The 18,043-nt window shown below is 42.2% G+C and overlaps 1 protein-coding gene across 1 annotated transcript in view; it reads left to right on the plus strand.

Moving 5' to 3' along the window:
* Window positions 1–18,043, plus strand: part of dntt (deoxynucleotidyltransferase, terminal) — a 222,942-nt gene that overhangs the window by 170,810 nt on the left and 34,089 nt on the right. Inside the window, exon 10 of the mRNA XM_080205268.1 lies at window positions 7,878–7,961. Coding sequence (XP_080061394.1) covers window positions 7,878–7,961 — 84 coding nt within the window. The remainder of the gene's footprint in view (window positions 1–7,877; window positions 7,962–18,043) is intronic.

The raw sequence follows: 18,043 nt of genomic DNA on the forward strand, positions 1-18,043 counted from the left end.
TATACGGAGGGCTTGACCATTGGGAATGGCTTCTTTAACATGTTTAGGGTGGAAACTGGAGAAGTGGAGCATTGTGAGATTGTCTGTGGGCTTGCGGTACAGTGAGGTGCTGAGGTGACCGTCCTTAATGGAGATGCGTGTGTCCAAGAATGCAACTGATTCTGGGGAATAGTCCATGGTGAGTCTGATGGTAGGGTGGAATTTGTTGATATCATCATATAGTTGTTTCAGTGATTGTTCACCATGAGGCCAAAGGAAGAAAATGTCATCGATGTATCTAGTGTACAGCATCGGTTGAAGATTCTGTGCAGTGAAGAAGTCTTGTTCGAACCTGTGCATGAAGATGTTGGCATATTGAGGTGCAAATTTGGTCCCCATGGCTGTTCCGTGTGTCTGGATGAAGAACTGGTTGTTGAAGGTGAAGACATTGTGGTCCAGGATAAAGCGGAAAACCACACCGATCTCCTCAGAAGGCAAACATGGGACACAGTGGACAGAGTACCCTTCGTCGTCCAGTACTTGCCCAGAGCAGAGAAGCCACGACATCTTCTCCGGAGTCTTCAACATATCATTGATGAAGACGAACATCTCGCCAGGGCTATCCCCACACCCCCACTTCTTGCCTTCAGACAACCACACAACCTCAAACAGACCATTGTTCGCAGCAAACTACCCAGCCTTCAGGAGAACAGTGACCACAATACCACACAACCCTGCCACAGCAACCTCTGCAAGACATGCCGGATCATCGACATGGATACCATCATCACACGTGAGAATACCATCCACCAGGTACATGGTAAATACTCTTGCAACTCGGCCAACATTGTCTACCTGATACGTTGCAAGAAAGGATGTCCCCAAGCATGGTACATTGGGGAGACCATGCAGACGCTACGACAACGGATGAATGAACATCGCTCGACAATCACCAGGCAAGACTGTTCCCTTCCTGTTGGCGAACACTTCAGCGGTCACGGGCATTCAGCCTCTGACCTTCGGGTAAGCATTCTCCAAGGCGGCCTTCATGACACATGACAGCGCAGAGTCGCTGAACAGAGACTGATAGCCAAGTTCCGCACACATGAGGACGGTCTCAACAGGGATCTTGGGTTCATGTCGCACTATCTGTAACCCCCATGACTTGCCTGGGTTTGCAAAATCTCACTTACTGTACTGTCTGGAGACAATACACATCTCTGTAACCTGTGATCAGTGCTCCTTCCACTCACATTGTCAGCCACTTCAGGTCTTGAACAGAAGGTTTGGTGTAAGGATTCGCATTTTAATCAGTAATCTCTAAACTGTCTGTGCTTTATATGCTCTGTCTGAGGCCAGAACTCTCCATTCACCTGACGAAGAGGGAAACCTCGAAAGCTTGAGTCTATTATCAAATAAATTGGTTGGACTAAAACCTGGTGTTGTCAGACTTTTTACTGTGTTTATGCCAGTCCAACGCTGGCATACCCACATCATGACTACTATTCACAGATGCTGCCAGACCTGCTGAGTCTGAGCGGCATTTTCTGTTTGTACTTAAATTTTTTTGTGTTCTCCGTTCCTTGTTTTCTTTTATTGCGATCCTACAAAATCCACTCCAGAATGGAAGTGAAGGTCAATGGTCAAAAGTCCAAGCTGCATCAACTAAAGAGGCGAAGTCAAACTGTCAGCTGGGTACAAAATTGTAACTGCAGCAGTTTCACAAGAGCCACTAGCATTTAAGCAAAATTAATAGCAAGTGTGTAAGAGCTTCATGATATTTGGCATCTGTTCAAATGATCCATACATAATAGCAGCAATGTTTAATGCACATTCATTCATACACAGCTAATCCTGCTATTATGTCCCTTGTATTTGGAGGTTTAAACACAGATTTAAACAATTGTTTGCTGGAGCACAGTTCCTGGAACATTCCTTTGCAAAAGTGCAATCTGTCACTTGCCTATTTGTACGCCAGTAGAAATTTTCCAAGACTTCCTGATTTTTGACTAAGCACCAGCATCGACTTAATGAGACATCTGTTCTTGTTCCAGTTGTGTTTTGTTGCACACGGTTGTTGTGCTGCCTTTTCTACAACATCTGCTGCGGTTTGAACTTATAATTGCGGCAGAGACTTGAAAGATTCTCTTTCTGCCCATTCCAAGAACATAATCCCCAAAAAATTCAGCAACGTGCTAGCACTGCACCATCGGAATCGCAACTCGTTTCAGGTGAACTCATAGGGGATGCAATTCAACAATATCCTTGAAATATCACGGAATGTATCCAAGGTGCTATTTTTACCTAAGGGACAAACTCTGAAATCGCACCTGCTCTGATTGTTTAGTGTATTTCAAACATCGCCACTATTCAGTAGAAAGGTTAACCCATTCTTTTTAAGTTTGCTTTCAGGGAATGAACACTTTAAGACCAGCGATTTGTGTGCCGAACATAATTACCACTTTTCTTGTCGAAGAGTATTTTACAGTTCAGTTTACAATAATTATCTCTCTAAGCGTGATGGGTCAGCTCCAAATTATACAGGCCATGCCAATCAAAATGCTGTAGTTACTATCAGCAAGGCAGCAACATTAGTCTCATGAAAAATGATCAACAATTGAGGTTTGTTTGATTACGTGATGTACTGGGAAGACGTAAGCCAGGTTGAAACAAAAATGGCCGACCTTCTCACGACTGGAAAAAAAACACTTTCTCAATACTTTCTCACTGAAATAATAGTCTGAAGACACAAGGTTGCTCACCCCTAATCTCAAAGGAGGAGCTTCTTCATGCAAAGGGTTGTGAATCTACGGAATTCCCTGCCCAGTAAGGCAGTTGAGGCTACCTCATTGAATGTTTTTAAGGCAAAGATAGATTTTTGAACAGTAAAGGAATTATGGGTGATGAGGAGCAGACGGGTAAGTGGAACTGAGTCCACGGAAAGATCAGCCATGATCTTATTGAATGGCAGAGCAGGCCCGAGGGGCCAGATAGTCTACTCCTGCTCCTAGTTCTTGTGTTCTTAAACTAAGAACTGAACACACTGAGGAATCTAGCAATATCTCTGAAGAGAATTCTATTTCTGTGCAGTATTCCTGCAATTGAAACAGTGCTCAATACTGGGCTTGAGCTGCTGTAATGTCATCAGGCTGTCCAAGTAATTAATCATATTAAAGGATTGTGAGACACTCAAATGGAAAATCAAAAAGGAATGAATAAATTACTTTTCCTGACAATTAAAAAGTAAAGTCATCATAGTCGCAGATGACCATAGGCTGCTGTCCCCTTTGAGGCGGAGAGCTGACTGGTGGTGATTTAACCTGAGAATCACCACACCTCATGCAAGGGAATAGGTTGAGAAGGCGGGACCTTCATTAGTAACCTCAGCTGGTATGGGAACTGAACCCACACTGTTGGTGTCATTCTGCATCATTACCTTTATGCTTAGAAATGGTGTAGTGGAAGATGGTTACAGCACAAGGGGCTGTCATTCCATCTGTCATGCTAACACCTAGCCCCACTCCCCCAGCTTTCTTATAGGTCTATAAATCTTCACTTCAGGTTGCTGATCCAATTATCTTTTGAAATCCACAATTGAATCTCCACCACGTTCTTACATAAACATACATGTAGGCCATTCGGCCCCTCAAGCTTACTCTGCCATTTGGTAAGATGAAGGCTGATCTGATTGTGGCCTCAACTCCACTTTCCTGTCTATTCCCTATACTCTTTGACTCCCTCATCAACCAAGAATCTAACTAAAATACAAACAAGTACTGTGGAGGCTGGATTCTGAAACAAAAACAGAAAATGTTGGAAAATCTCAGCAGGTCTGACAGTATGTGGAGAGAGAGAGAGAGAATAGAATCAACGTTTTGAGTCTGGATGATCCTTCACTAACTCAGTGTTAAAAATTTTCAGTAATCCAGCCCCCACTGCTGTATTAGGAAGAGAATTCCACAGACTCACAACTCTCTCTCAAGAAAAAAAATCTCCATGTCTGTCTTAAATGGGCTATCCTTGATTTTTAAGTGGTGTTGTCTAGTTCTTGTCTCTTCCATAAGGAGTAACATCCTTTCAGTGTCCACTCTGTCAAGTCTTCTCAATATCTTCTGTGTTTTAATAACCTCTCAATCTTCTAAATCTCAATGAACATACAGGTCCAACTTGTCCAACCTTTCCTCATACAATAACCCCTTCAGCCCAGGAATCACTCAAGTGAACCTTCTCTGAACTGTTTCTAATGTGATTACGACCTGTTTTATGTAAACGGATTAAAGCTGTGCACAATACTCCTGATGGGATCTCATCAATGCCCTGTACAGAGCCAGCAAAATTTCCCTACTTTTACATTCCATTCCTCTTGCACTAGACAACAACATTCCATTTACCTTCCTAATCTTAAGCAGTCCATTTCAAATCTGAACTACTTGCTGTGCAAAAAAGATTTTCTTGTCTTATTTTGCCAATCACTGCATCAGTGACTGCCAAACAATGCATTTCAGTAGACTGAATCGGGGCAGGACCTACTCAGTTAATGGTGAGATGTTGGTGAGAGTTATAGAACAAAGAGAGCTAGGGGTACATGTCCATAGTACCTTGAAAGTAGAGTCAAAATGGACAGGGTGGTGCAGAAGGCATTTGACATACTTGGTTTCATTGGTCAGAATGTTGAATAGAGGAGTTAGGACGTCTTGTTGAAGTTGTACAAGACATTAGTAAGGCCACACTTGGAAAACTACAGACAGTTCTGCTCACCATATTATAAAAAGGATATTATTTAACTAGAAAGAGTGCAGAATGATTTACTGGGACTTGATGGCCTAAGTTATAAGGAAAAGCTGGATAGACTGGGACTTTCTTCCCTGGAGTATAGGAGGCTTAGAGGTGATCTTATAAAGGTCTATAAAAAAATAAGGGACATGTATAAGGTAGACAGTCAACATCTCTTCCCAAAGATAAAGGTGTCTAAAACTAGAGGGCACAGGTTTAAGCTGAGAGGGGAGAGATACAAAAGGGTCCAGAGGGGCAGAATTTTCACAGAGGCTAGTGAGTGTCTGGAGCGAGCTACCAAAGGTGGTAGTAGAGATGGGTACAGTTTTGTCTTTTAAAAAGCATTTAGACAGTTAGATGGGTAAGATGGATATAAAGGGCTATAGGCCAAATGTGGGCAATTGGGACTAGTTTAATGGTAGAAACAGGGCAGTGTGGGCAAGTTGGTCCGAAGGGCCTGTTTCCATGCTGCAAACCTCAATGATTCTATAACTCGATGGAATTGAAAGCCAGTCTCAGTAATGGTGACCATGAAACTTGATTGTGATAAAGACCCAACTACTTCACAAATTTTCCTTTAGGGAAGGAAATCTGCCATCCTTGCCTTGACTGGCCCACATGAGTCCAGACCCGCAGCAATGTGGTTGACTTTCATCTGCCATTCAGTTCAGGGGCAATTAGGGATGGCAGGACAGAATCATAAAGTGATGAATAATGAACTTCCTAAAGCATTAGGTTAGCCTCATCTGGAGAATTGTGGTCAACTTTGGGCACTGCACATCATACCCTTCCCCATATTTTTACCACACTGAGGTTTAGGGAAGGAAATCTGCCATCCTTACCTCGTCTAGCCTACATCTGACTCCAGACCCATAGCAATGCGATTGACTCATATCTGCCATTCAGTTCAAGGGCAATTACAGCATGGTAAAAATATGGGTTAGGGTTTGGTGTAGTCTTAAAGACACAATGTTCACATTCCATAAAGGGACAGTAATTTTTAAAAATCCATTTAACGGAAGCCCCTCATCCCAGGAACCGTTCTTGTAAATCTTTTCAATGCTTTTTCTAAAACCTTCACATCCTCCTACATGGTGCTCTGAATTGAACACAATTCTCCAGCTGGGGCCAAACTAGTACCTCAGAAAGATTCTTCATAACTTTTTTTGTTTGTGTACTTTTATGTTTTTATTTATAATGCCCAGGATCGTATATACCATTTTATCCACTTTCTGAATCAGTCCTGCTACCTTCAGTGATTTGTGCACCTATTTCTAGGGGCCTCTCTATTCCTGACCTCCACATATAGAGCAAATTAAATTTTGCGACACACACATTGGGTGAAGGTAGAAACTTGTGACACGATTTTACCAGCTGTTCATGCCACGCTGCTGCTGCGGCGAGGTTGGAGAATTTGATGGCCAGCCAAGTCTCCGGTCACTGCAGCAGGATGGAAAAATCCCACCAACGTGAATGGTGATAAAATTCCGGCCTAAAAGTTTCTGGGAAGAAATGCATTAAAAATTATTTTTGAAAGAGTTATCTTTAAAAATCTACTAATTAATCATTAATGGCATTCAACAGGTTGGATTTCAGTTAGAAGTTGGAGAGGTGTTGGGGAGAGTGGGAGACCACTCATAATCTCAACGGCTGCCTCACAGCAATTTAACATTAGACCTAGGCAAACCTTTGGCAACACCCCTCCTCCTGTCTCAGCAGGAGGTCCCGCCTTGGCTGTTGGCCAAAAAGATGGGTGGCAGTTCTGAAGCCCCGGCAATGGCGGCTGACAAGAGGGTAGCCACTGCCGGGACTGCAGGCAGCCCCACCATGCTGAGGAACCCAGGTAAGTCCAATATGGGGGTTGAGGTGTGTGAAGGGCTGGGTTCAAGGAGTAGAAGGGAAGGATAAAGAGAGGGGTGACCAGAGTGGCTGGTAAGGGGATGGGATAAGAGTTTGCCTGATGTCAGCTGCTGGGCCTTCTGTGTGGACATACCTCAGTGCGGTAAAAATATGGGAAAGGATATGGTGAGACCCTTAAATGGCAAGTAATCAACCCCACTCCCTGATGTAAAATCTCAGGCTGTGGGTTGATGAGTGGAAGAACCTTTTATTTAACGTGTGAGTGACGTTGCACACTTAGGGTGGAATTTTACTCATCCACCCGAGGTTTGTACAATCCCACCCAAGGCCAACAGAGAATGCAGTTCTCCGAGCCTGGCCTGCCCCCCCCCCCCCCCCCCCCCCCCCCGGAATTGGGGCAGGTATGCCGGTAAAATTCCAGCCATAGCATCAAAGTCCAGTCTTGTGATTATAAAATTATCTTTTCAGGACCAGTTGTGTGTTTGAAATTTCACTTGGCCACCGTAAAGCCAAAATACTGCAAATGCTGGAATCTGAGACAAAAAACAGAAAATGCTGGAAAAACTCAGCAGGTCTGACAGCATTCGTGGAGAAAGAGTAGAGCCAACGTTTCAAGTCTGGATGATGAAACTCTGACAAAGGGTCACCCAGAAACGTTGGTTCTATTCTCTCTCCACGATTGTTTTTCCAGCATTTTCTGTTTTTGTGTTTAAAAATACAGTTGCATTTGATTGATTTTATATCTTGTTCACTTTTTATGTACTTTCAAACCATCTCGTCGTCCAGACTGGAGTCTGTGTCAGATCCCCAAGTGGTGGACTGTCAGGATATGACTCACTCCTGTTTCCTCCTCCTGTACAGCATGCTTCATGTGGGAGATTGAGAGTGACTTGCCTCTTCATTTATCGCCTTCTGTGTTGAAACAAGAGTATTTTCTCCTTTGTGTTCACTCAGTGCCTAGCTGTAGACACACATCATGCTCTCCAATGTCCTGCCAATCCTTGGTGCTGAACCACTGTAAAAACAATGTGAAGATTTTCTTGGATCAACCTCTTGGTTAGTGTGTGAGTGACATTACAGGCTTTAATATCAAACTCTTAGGGTGGGATTTCCCAGGCATGCTCACCCCAAAACTGGAGAATCCTTCTCGAGGTCAACGGCATGGTCTGCCCCCTGCCCGTTACGATTCCAGTGGCAGGCGGGATGGGAAAATTCTGGTCCTAATGTGGTTTAGTAACCTCTGTTCCTGTTTTGTATTTATTTAGCAATTTGAACGTGACTTAAGAAGATATACACACTTTGAGAAAAACATGATGCTGGATAACCACGGTCTATACGACAAAAACAAGGTACAATCAAGCATTTTTGGTTGACTTGGATGTATTTTAAGGAGTCTTAAGCTAAATTATAATCTGGGTAGGCTATTTCCAATTTATCTGTATCTTTGTTCAGATTTTTTGTTATTCGTTTGTGGGACATGGGATTTGATGGCTAGCCAGCATTTGTTGCCCATCCCTAGTTGCTCTTGGAGGGCAGTTAAGAATCAACCACATTGCCGTCTAGGCCAGACCAGGTAAGGATGGCAAATTTCCTTCCCTAAAAGATATTAGTGAATCAGATGGTTTTTCCGACAATGGTTTCACTGTCATGAGGAAATAACAGCCCTACTTCACCAAAATGATATTGTTAAGCAGTTATTTTGGATGAAGGATACCCATGATAAATAATTAGAAAATTAAAATAATTCCTGTTTCATGTATAGTCTATTGAATGCATTCAGATCTGTAAAAAGGAATAGGAATTGTATGAGAATCTGGTGAACATGATGATTGGCTGTCCGCAATTGACTCCTTTTACAATAGGGTGGGTGTTAACTTGCAGCAGATTTCAAACCTATCTGGCCAGGAGTCTTGTTGATCAACTAACATTTCCCATGATTTTGTCTGTAATGACACATTGTTCCTTACTGTGTGTTAATGTAGTAAGACTAAATCTGGCCGTGAGATCTATAGCACTTAGAGTTAAAGTACTTCTCTCCATCACATATCTTTTGATCCATGGCAGCTAGGATCATGTGACAATGGAAGGTTTACAATAGGATTTGGTGGCATTTTCTAATCTGTAGATCTCACACTTCTTGCTAATCTCTTAGCTTGGTATATTTTGCACGCAAGAAAGAATACTTTTCACTGTACCTCAATATATGTGACAATAATAGGTCACATCAAAATCTTCACCAAGCACACCCACATCTTTTAGAAGTATCACGGACAGATAGGGGGTCAATTTATACAGCACTGATTCCTCCTCTCGCTATCTCTTAAATGGAAAAGTGTTTTCCCATTTATAAACAGTGGCATATTTCCCTAACCTCACTGTTTTGGTGTGATCCAATTTTCTATTAATAACTCCACAGCAAACTTGAGATAGGATGATCTCAGAGGGTTAATTTACTTGCATACACTCAACATAAAAAGCAGTTTCGCAACGTCTACCTCACACTCAGATGGTTAAGAGGAGAGAAAAGGAAGATTTATAGTACAGAGACCACAGAGGAAGGTAATATTGGGCGGAGTTTATTGCTTTCAAGACTAGATGTGGTGGTGAGCGCGTCCGGCAGCGTCTTTTCCTCCGGCTGGTCCTGCACCAGATTCTGCACGTGAAACCTCATTAATTATGCACAGGTGCACTCCCACCTGAATTACTTGGCAGCTGATTGGTCCACTTGCCCTCAGGTTTGACAGGTCTGAGAGTCCCGCCACCATATTTAAACAGCAGTCCAGCAGTATCACTCTCTCCAGTCCGCCTGTCTTAACCAGATGGTGCAACATGTCCAGAACCCAGAGGGAAAAGGGAAGTACCCTCAAGAAGGCAGCGCCAGCTTTCTCCACTAGGTCTCTCCAGGCTCCTCCTTGAGGAGTCCTGGCTCATTGCATTTGTTCAACCCAAGGGACCACGCGAGAAAGTCACAGGAACCTCACCTGTCCAGCCTGGGAGATTGCTGCCCGCGAGGTCAGTGTGGCTGAAAACCAGTGCTGAATAATTCACTTTTGTGGTAGTGTTGACTTCACATGATGAAAGGCATGCAGAGATGAATCAGTCATGTACAGAACTTTCAGGAGAAGCAGTGTAGATAAGAACAGCTATTCAACATAAACTGAGGTCCTTTTCTGTGTGGCTACCAGTTATGATATGGAGATGCCAGCATTGGACTGGGGTAAACACAGTAAGAAGTCACACAACACCAGGTTAAAGCCCAGCAGGTTTATTTGGTGGTAAACACCACTAGCTTTCGGGGCTCAGCCCCTTTGTCAGGTGAGTGGGGAATTTTGATCTGCATGTAGAGACACACACACAGTTTACAGAATATTGATTTAGAATGCGAATCTTTGCAGCTAATCACGTCTAAAAGGTGCAGACAATGTGAGTGGAGATATCTCTTTAACCTATGCTTAATGCTATGTATTGTCTTACTATGGCTAGCAGTTAGTTGGCAGACTGAGATTTTCAGTTCAACAAGGCAATACTGCAGAAACTAGAGGTCTGTGACGCATGAGTCCACCTGTCCACACTATCTTTGTCAAGGAGTGTGTGTCCTTTGTCTAGATCTCTGAGATTAATAAATATTTCAACCAAAAGGAAATGAAAGTGAGGTTGCAGGGTCCTTGGATGAGCAGACTCTGGTCATCTTGGCTTAATGTAATGCAGATGTCCTAGATATAGTTCTCTTTTGAATTTGGCCTCTCAGTCCACAGTAGATTATAAGTGACACCCCAGAGATAATGATGTGAGTTTCCCTGACACTGCTGGGGGGTTATTTTGTTTAGGTGTACAAGGAGACATGGATTCAGCCATGTTGAGGATTATTGTCCCTTTTTTTGAAATAGCAGTGAACACACCTCTATATATTTTATGAAAGAATATATACAAGGTGAGGTCTTAATCCCTCGCAGTGGGACATTTAACCTTTCAGAAGAGATATAAGCAGATTTGTTTTCCCATCTCTGATTCCTATTACTTGGTGCCATGAATATTTGTCTAATATGCACAAGAAACTTTTGTTCGGGGCATAAAATAATGCTTTGGCTGATTGAACTCCAGAACCACTGACTTATTAAAAATAATTGTCTTCTCATCCTCCATGACGAGTTTCATTTTGTATTTTTCATAGAAGGCTTACTTTAATCTCCAGTGAGGTGAGTAAATTATTATAAAACTGGTTACTCTAGCCATTTCATTTGAAATTGCAACTCTCTTTAGCGACCATAATGCATTCCATGTAGAACTTTTATATTCCTTAACCTTGCATCAATCTTTACAATGAAGTGAATCAAGATAACATGTTAACTAATAAACATATTGTTGAAGTGCAAGTACTATTAAGCACTGCATAGTTAAATGAGTCCAGGGTGAACATATTCATCACAGGACCAAAACTCTATGTGAGTAGTATAATTTAGTGGAGCTCATCATTATCTTTATTCACTTGCTCAGGCTTTGTTTTATTCTGTCATTTCACAGATCCTGGATTTTGGGCAGATCATCACATGACACTTCAAGTCACAATGGAAGCACCCATTAACTGTTCTTTGGGTCATTCCTGGGATTCATTTTCTTATCATTGAATTACAATCCCTTCTACTGTAATAGCCAGATCTACTAAAGATACTTCCATTTTAATTCTACCTGAGTTTAACCATTCCACTGCCTGCATCCAATACCTGGACCATTTTGAAATTTGCAACCATCGAGTCCTCTATCATTTGTGTTACCATGGTATGTCCCATTTATTCCAAGAAGTCTGGAGGAAAAACTCCAGAATTGTTTTCAAGGTTGGCAGATACTTGATCCGATCGTGTCTCCTTCCCCATGAAGCGAACACCAATTAGAACCAGGAACCTGTCCGTATGAGACACTTTAGCACAATCTAGCAATTTAAATGCTACTGCTGAGCCAGGGATCCCCAGACTTAATTTAATCAATCTTTGCTGCAATCTGTTAAAGTCCATGATACATTTCTTCAGACAATGACCATCTGTTTCAAAAATCTATTGAAATCTGATCTTGTCTACAAAGGCATTGACAGATCATCTTTCCTGTAAATTTGATCCAACTATTCCAAAGGAAGTTGCAAAGCTTTATACTATCCAATTGATAAGCATTCAAGCTCGCAGAGTACCTTATTTCTGATTTTACTTCTGGTGAGAATGGAAGTGAGAATGCTAAGGCCATATCTTCTGTCCCCTTTGATAGGGATGTAACTCAAGTCCACATCTCCACTACATTCCTGCACCAATAATGCATTTCAGACTCTGTGAACATCAGAGGGTAATTGTATTCTGTCAATTGATGCTTGCTTTTTGCCATTTTTCACAATGCTTACTAGGATGCAAGGTTTTCTGCCTGATTTTATTTTAGCTTCAAAACCTCACCTTTAGGCAATCATTCTCTGCTATCATGTTCTATTCCAGAAAGCCAGCTGGTGAAGGATAGAACTGGAGAAAATCTATACGTACTTCTGTATTTATTTAGAGGTTCACACATTATAACCATACACCTCCTTGAGAAACAACCACAATTTTGTTCTGTGTTGAATCATATAGGGACTCGGATGAATATGCAGGTAATGCCCAGAAGTTTTACACAATTAATGTAAGGTTGGCATTAGTGGGTTGAGGGTGGTGGGGAGAGGGGAGATTTGTGGCATATACATTGGCCCTGGCCAACTTAATTGAAAATTGTTGCTCATCTGGCTGGTATTTTCTTTGTAACAAATGATCAGTGTGTTGCAAGGCCAGAGCATAAGATTGCAAATTCATACTATGCTACCCTAGCTGTCTTGCACAAAATATTATTTGTTTCCTTAATAGGTACTCCTCATTGCCTTAGTTTTAAAACTGATGTGCCAACTATTTCTAAATCTGTCTACAGCCAACCTATAACTTTATTCTATATTTACATTACTCATTTCTCCCTAATGAATAATACTTTGCAGTGAATTCTAATTCTCCACTTGTCTTCCAAATTGCAACAGATCTATAATTTTCTGCAGAATGTTAACTGCCTCCTTTATCCTTTCTGGACTCTCTACTTCAGTATCATTTATTTTCGGCTGCTAGGTCATGCACATAAATAAGAATGACATTCCACTCAGCTTCTCTCTAGCCTGACGTGCCATCTCTCATGAGTTTTCTCTTCCCACTACCTTTCTTGTACAGTTTCTTACCGGTTCCACTTCGTTACCCAGGGATTTTGTATGACCTTGTCAAAGGTTTTCTGGAAGCCCAAGTGAACTCAACAACTTCCTCTATTTATTCTTGATGCCCTTGACGAAGATGTTTGTCAGACAGGATCTTCCTTTGTGTTGGCGATGGCTGTCTATTGTGAAGCTGATGGTACAGCAGCCTGGCCTTAAATAAGGTTTCCATTAACTCTGGCCTCTGGGTAGACAGAAAAAGAGTGAGTGCTTCAGGTGAATGAACTTTCATCAGAACTGACAAAAGTTGGAGATTTAACAGGTTTTAAGTAAGTGCAGGGATCTAAGCTAGGTGAAGAACAAAAGATAAAGGGTGAGATTTTCCATGCTCCCTGTGATGTGTTTCGGAGGGGGGCCTGCCATTGGCTGGTGGCAGGATCTTCTAATCCCACAATAGGGATTCCCATTCTATGCATCCCTTGCCGCTGGGAAACCTATGGTGGGAGGGGTTTGTCACCAGCAGGACTGAGAGATCCCGTCAGCAAGAAGGGTTGGAAAATTCTGTGGCAGGTCTGTGAAAAGGTGGAAGGCAAAGACTTTTTAAAAAAAAAATTGTCTTAAAACTTGTATTTAAAAGGTGCTGAGTGGGTTCTGACCTTGCATTTCCTAAAAGATAGGTAGGAATCTTTTTGGAAATGAATGAGACACAAACGAACTGAGATTTTGCTATTTCCTTGGAGTTACACTGGAAAAGCAGCAGAATTCCCCAAGGATTTTTCTGGACAGATTTTTCAAGAGATTTAAGCCACCAATACGGCCTGCAAAGATTTTAAAGGATTTGTAATAGCAGAGGGACAGCTTTTACCCTTTAGATACACTAATCCAAGCATCAGTGATCTTCTGCGCTGAATGTGAAAGTTTTATCCTAAACAATGCCAGCGGTCTGAAGAAAAGTTCCTATATTTAGGGAAATAGTTTCACTTCACATCACTGTCACTAACTGCTTACTCCAATTCAGGGTTACAGGAAATTGGACTTTTTTCCAATAGACACTAGGGCTAGGCAGATTATACCTAGGACTGGGCGTCAGTCTATCACAGGGCACACACTCACACAGACTAAGGGGGAATTTTACCGTAGCCAATCCACCTAACCTTATGAGAGGAAGCCAAAAAACCTGGTGCAAACCCATGCAGACACGGGGAGAACATGCAAGCTCCACACAGTCACCCGAGGCCTTCAATGACCGTGCCAACACCACTTTAATCTTTTATCGTTCTGTTCACTTTACACATGTTTAGCACTGAAAACGAAAATGACAACATCACCTGTATTAACTTCCTTACCCTCACAGATTTTTTAAAAAAATTTTGTCTTCGAACTTGTATTTAAAAGATGTTGAGTGGGTTCTGACATTGCATTTCCTTGAAGATAGGTAGGAATCTTCTGGAAATGAATGAGGCACAGACTAACTGTGGGGCTAATCCTTGCACCACCGTGCCACCCAGAGGAATAGTTGGAAGCCATTAATAAATATAAGCCGTGTAACTAAGTTCATCACATTTATAGATCAATTGCGTGAATGCTCCCTGAATCAGTGCAAACATTGTTGTGGAAATTATGCCCGAGCTTCGGACTGAACCTGAACTTTGCTGACGTGCTTCATCTTAACTTCCTCCATATTATGATATGTCATGTTATCCAGGGCAGTTTCCCTCAGCAAGTCAAGAACCTTGATCTATTAGTCATGTTTAACTTTGTGCTATCTTAACTTGTCATCAAAAAAGTTGATGCTCTTAGCTAATGGAGGACTTACGGAGAAGTACCTGCAAGTCAAGCTGTGCATCAGTGAGTGGCTGTACATCACGCATTTCAATTTTATTGCAGTAATTTCATATGTGAAGCTCCGACTCTACTTTGCATCTCCAATGTATACCCTGCTGAGAGACAAGTCTGCATGAGGTCATGACAGAGCTGTAAAGTTGTTTGGAGGCTAGATCTAGAGAATAGTAAATGTGCAGCAAATTACCTGGGAGCATTATGCAGTGTGGGATTTTGGGAGATCTCCCTGCTACCTATTAAGTTTTGGTTGATTCCTTTCTATTTGCTCCCAGTGTTCTGAGGGGACAGTGGGCAGCACTGAGCCAAGCCATCTCCTAATTTCAGCCATGAAACATTGTGTTCTTCTGAAGAGGATTTGAATAAGTCTGTCAGATTCACTAGAGGTGATTCTCCCAGCCTACTGTGGTGCTGTAGCCAAGCAGTGGGCCAGGGGACGACATCAGAGGCCATTTTGTGAGCTTCCCGCTGGGTGTCCATGCCTCCGCGGCAAAGATTTCTGAAGTAATCAGCTCCAGCACCAAAAATCAGCGTGGAACTGATTTCAATATGGAAATATGCATTTCCATATCATAAGTGGGCCCAAGACTGAAGTCTCTGCGCTTCAGGGGGAGTGAGCAGAGCCTATTCATGTTGGGAAGCTGTCTGCTGAACTCTGGGGCACCATTGCATGGGCACCCCATCTCCCAGTCTACTGTATTGAGACATTGCGTTCCGACCCCAGCCGATTGCAGCCACCCAACCCCACCACCCCACCCAAGTCCCGCCAAATGCCACCCTATTTTATGTTGGTGTGACTGGTCCAGAGGAGTTACTGTAAATCATACCTTTCAGCTATCTCCAATGGACTGCTTTTATTCTCCCTGAATATGTTCATTTCAGTCACTCTAAGGATGCCATCAAATATCCTATATTGCACTCAGGTGGACATCCTTCACTTGTCAGCCCAGACAAGACAAGAAATGTTGTCTGATTATTCAGCTGTGCAGGATATTATAATTGAACCTGATCTCAGCTCCAGCTTGTGTCTGTACAGCAGGGATGTGGAAAATCAGACTGGTTTTGTTCGATATCCATTCTACGATGCATTGAATTTCCATGCCCCACAGTGACAACCCCCCCTGCCAACTACTCCACCCGCTTTCCCCCCTGCCCACCACCCAATTGAGATGAATTTGATAATCGGCTACAAGTTGCACACCAAATTATGCAAGTTTTGAGAAGCGAACTTTCTCTCCCTCGAATTTTGACATAATTCATTTGCATATTGGCAAGTAAAAAATTTACCAGGAACCAATTCAACCAGGCAGTCATGTGAAGTGTAATTTTTTTTGAAAAGTTTATCTTTAAAGTTGTTCTTTGATGTATTTAAGAGACTCATTCATGCAGTTGCAAACAAACCAATCTCAAAAGTGAAACAAAAACAGCATTTAAAATATGTACAGAAGAGTTTGCTAGTTATCTTGGGTGCAGTATAATCATTTTCTTTGTGATTTTAAAGAAGATATCTGAAAAATCACTTAAAACATGGCTAGATTAGTTTCTTTGCACACAAAGGTGCCTCCATTATTTTAGAGCCTTTTTGTAGCCTACAACTGAGCACAAATAGTGGAAAAGCGCAATGGTGATTACAAGAAGAAGCTTGGATTTTATTAGCGTTTTTTAAGTAGTTAAAACATCCCGAGGTACTTCACTGATATCAAATGTTACAGTAGACAGGATGCCCTAATGGAGAGGTTAATTATTAGGGATGCAGATTTAAGGTGATGGTAGAAGGATTAGAGAGGACAGGAGGGAAATTGGGAACAGAAGCTACTTAAACACATTAAGACCAGAATTTTCCCATCCCGCCTGCCACTGGAATCGTAATGGGTGTGGGGGGGAGAGGTGTCAGACCATACTGTTGATCTCGGACGGGATTTTCCACTTTTGGGGCAAACGCGCCTGGAAAATCCTACCCTAAGAGTTTGACACTAAAGCTCGCCATGTCATTCACACGTTAACCAAAGGTTGATCCAAGAAAATCTTCATGTTGTTTTTATGGTGGCTCAGCACCAAGGATTAGCAGGACATTGGAGAGCATGATGTATGTCTACAACTAGGCACTGAGTGAGCAGAGAGGAGAAAATACTCCCTTCAACACGGAAGGCGATAAATGAAGAGGCAAGTCACTCTCAATCTCCCACATGAAGCATGCTGTACAGGAGGAGGAAATAACAAGTCATATCCTGACAGTCCACCACTCGGGGATCTGACACAGACTCCAGTCTGGACGACGAGATGGTTTAAAAGTACATAAAAAATGAATAAGATATAAATCAGGTGCAACTGTATTTTTAAACACAAAAACAGAAAATGTTGGAAAACCTCAGCAGGTCTGACCCTTTGTCACAGCTTCGTCACCCAGACTCAGAATGTTGGCTCTATAGCCTCCCTCCACAGATGCTGTCAGACCTACTGAGATTTTCCAACATTTCCTTTTTCTATTTCAGATTCCAGCATCTGCAGAATTTTGCCTTTAGGGTAGTTAGAGTGTTGGGGATAGGTAGTTAGTCAGGGGATTAGTCAGATTTGGTTGAGTTGGGGATGGGGGGGGAGGAGGGAATGTTAGTTGGGTGTTGGGTGTGAGTGTGTAGTCAGGATTTGATTGGGGGGGAGCTGGAGGTTTTTCGCGGTGAGAGCGTCAGGGGAAGTGTTTGGAGGCTCAGTTGTGCAGTTACCCAGATGTTAGACTAGATTTTAATCTGTCCAATATTTAGTGGGTAAGTGTCGAAGTAAACACTGTGGAACTGTCTGAAGGAGCAGTGGAATTAACCATTGGAAGTAAAATTTCTCAGGCCACTTCCACAAGAGGTTCACGCATCAGATCCTCCATTGGGCCCTGACATACATTTTCAGTCCAACGATATGGAGACTGGAAGATTTGGCTCATGAAATATAAAAAGCTCATATTGACATGAGGGATTAGAGAGTGCGGAGTTTTAAAATTTAATATCTTTTTTAATTTGTGCGCTTTCCAAGTTAATGAAGCGGGTGTTTGGGAATTAAATTTTCTAGTTATTATTCCCAAGTACACTCTACATTATATGCAATTTGGAGATCCCTCTACACCGCTCCAAACAATATGCCTTGAAGTCAAATTCAAAAACTACCCCTGACTGCACCATTTGTGTTTTGCACGCCAATCACCCTTATCATATTGTAGTGTATAATTGTTGAATTCATACCAATTAATTCTGAATTATGCTGAGTATTGTGCTTTGGGCTGTGGTCTATGGGGAGCTAAGTTGAGAATGCCCAAACCCATTTATCTTGAGGGGGGGTGGGATGGTTAACAACTGTTAGAAAGTGAAGAATTTCATCTGATTCATGCTCAGCTTCAGTTGTGCCCAGCAG

Source organism: Carcharhinus amblyrhynchos, chromosome 17, assembly GCF_965287045.1.
Source record: "Carcharhinus amblyrhynchos chromosome 17, sCarAmb.v2.hapA, whole genome shotgun sequence".
NCBI lineage: Eukaryota > Metazoa > Chordata > Chondrichthyes > Carcharhiniformes > Carcharhinidae > Carcharhinus > Carcharhinus amblyrhynchos.